General features: G+C 47.9%; 1 protein-coding gene across 1 annotated transcript; it reads left to right on the top strand.

Annotated features, from left to right (window-relative positions):
• The first annotated feature begins 302 nt into the window (after positions 1-302).
• On the top strand, positions 303-899 carry LOC120918396 (proline-rich 33 kDa extensin-related protein). The gene has a single exon (XM_040329941.1). The coding sequence runs from the start codon at positions 303-305 to the stop codon at positions 897-899; it is 597 nt and encodes a 198-aa protein (XP_040185875.1).
• The last annotated feature ends 1,066 nt before the right edge of the window (positions 900-1,965 follow it).

Genomic DNA, 1,965 nt, shown 5'->3' with positions numbered 1-1,965 from the left:
CCCCGAACATGACCCCTACCCCGAACATGACCCCTACCCCGAACATGACCGCTACCCCGAACATGAGCCCTACCCCGAACATGAGCCCTACCCCGAACATGAGCCCTGCCCCGAACATGACCCCTACCCCGAACATGACCCCTACCCCGAACATGACCCCTACCCCGAACATGACCCCTACCCCGAACATGAGCCCTACCACCGAAAATGAGCCCAAGCCCCGAAAATGAGCCCAAGCCCCGAACATGAGCCCAAGCCCCGAACATGAGCCCAAGCCCCGAACATGAGCCCAAGCCCCGAACATGAGCCCTGCCCCGAACATGAGCCCTACCCCAAAACATGAGCCCTACCCCAAACATGAGCCCTGCCCCAAACATGACCGCTACCCCGAACATGAGCTCTGCCCCGAACATGAGCCCTGCCATGAACATGACCCCTACCCCGAACATGACCGCTACCCCGAACATGACCCCTACCCCGAACATGACCGCTACCCCGAACATGACCCCTACCCCGAACATGACCCCTACCCCGAACATGACCCCTACCCCGAACATGACCGCTACCCCGAACATGACCCCTACCCCGAACATGACCCCTACCCCGAACATGACCCCTACCCCGAACATGACCCCTACCCCGAACATGACCCCTACCCCGAACATGACCCCTACCCCGAACATGACCGATACCCCGAACATGACCCCTACCCCGAACATGACCCCTACCCCGAACATGACCGCTACCCCGAACATGACCCCTACCCCGAACATGACCCCTACCCCGAACATGACCCCTACCCCGAACATGACCGCTACCCCGAACATGACCCCTACCCCGAACATGACCCCTACCCCGAACATGACCCCTACCCCGAACATGACCCCTACCCCACTTGAAGCCACTTGAAGCAATGCCTGTATAATTTTGAGGTCTGTGGACCTGAAGTTGCATCAAAGTCAGACCAAAGTAGTAAAGGGACTACTTTGAAGTCGCAGTGACTTGAAGTAGCACAGATATGAAGGGTACTCATTGGAAATCATGGTGGGGGGGGGGGGGGTACGACTTGTCATGCGACTTTGCAGTCCCAAGTCACAGGACAAGTCGCACAAGTGTAAAATGGGCCTTAAAGAAACATCTGCCAAAATACTGACAATAGAAAAAAGGATCTTACTTGTCGAGCAGAGCCATCATCTCCTCGTACTTCATCTTCATTCTTTCACCTTCACCTGACTCCATGCACCTGCACAACAGAAAGTTCCTATTTATATATATATATATATATATATACTGTAGCAAGTCAGGAGATGATATGCATCTAACCAGAATCGCTGTTACTGGACTAGGCAGACTTTATAATTATTCATTTATTTTTATTGTTTTAATACTCTTTATTGCTTTTCATACAGGCAGACATAATAGAAATAATTACGTGTTCCGGTCCCATACATTTGCCTTTGGCCCTCAGGGGCCCGAACACATTCACTGTGACTTAGAATGTCTCTTTTCCACGTTTTCTGTTTTCTGTATTTTTGTTTTGTTCCATGTTATGACCGTCAATGCTACCGTATGGTAATGTTGTACTGAACTTTAATAAAACCCTTTGTACAAGAAATAATTCCGTGTATATCATAAGATACAACTGAAACAAAAATGGTTTCCTAAATTGTCACACAAAATAAAAAAAAATAAAAAAAAGTCATATTCTTTGCATTATAATAACAGACTCTCAGGTCTCTGCTGTCCTGACTATACAATGATCCAAAAAAAAAAAAAAACACAAAAACATCGTTATAACATAAATCTGTAGATGAAAAAAAAATATATATGAAAAGGAAAAGAGGGAAGGGGAGAGAAAAAAGAAAAGAAAAAGGAGGAAATGGGGATATACAGCGGAACCTCGGATTACGAGTATAATCCGTTCCAGGAGAATGCTCGTAATCCAAAGCGAGTTTCCCCATAGAA

The sequence above is a fragment of the Rana temporaria genome, chromosome 12 (assembly GCF_905171775.1).
Source record: "Rana temporaria chromosome 12, aRanTem1.1, whole genome shotgun sequence".
Classification (NCBI taxonomy): domain Eukaryota; kingdom Metazoa; phylum Chordata; class Amphibia; order Anura; family Ranidae; genus Rana; species Rana temporaria.
Note: the sequence above shows the minus strand (reverse complement) of the source record. Positions and strands in the feature narration are given on the sequence as shown.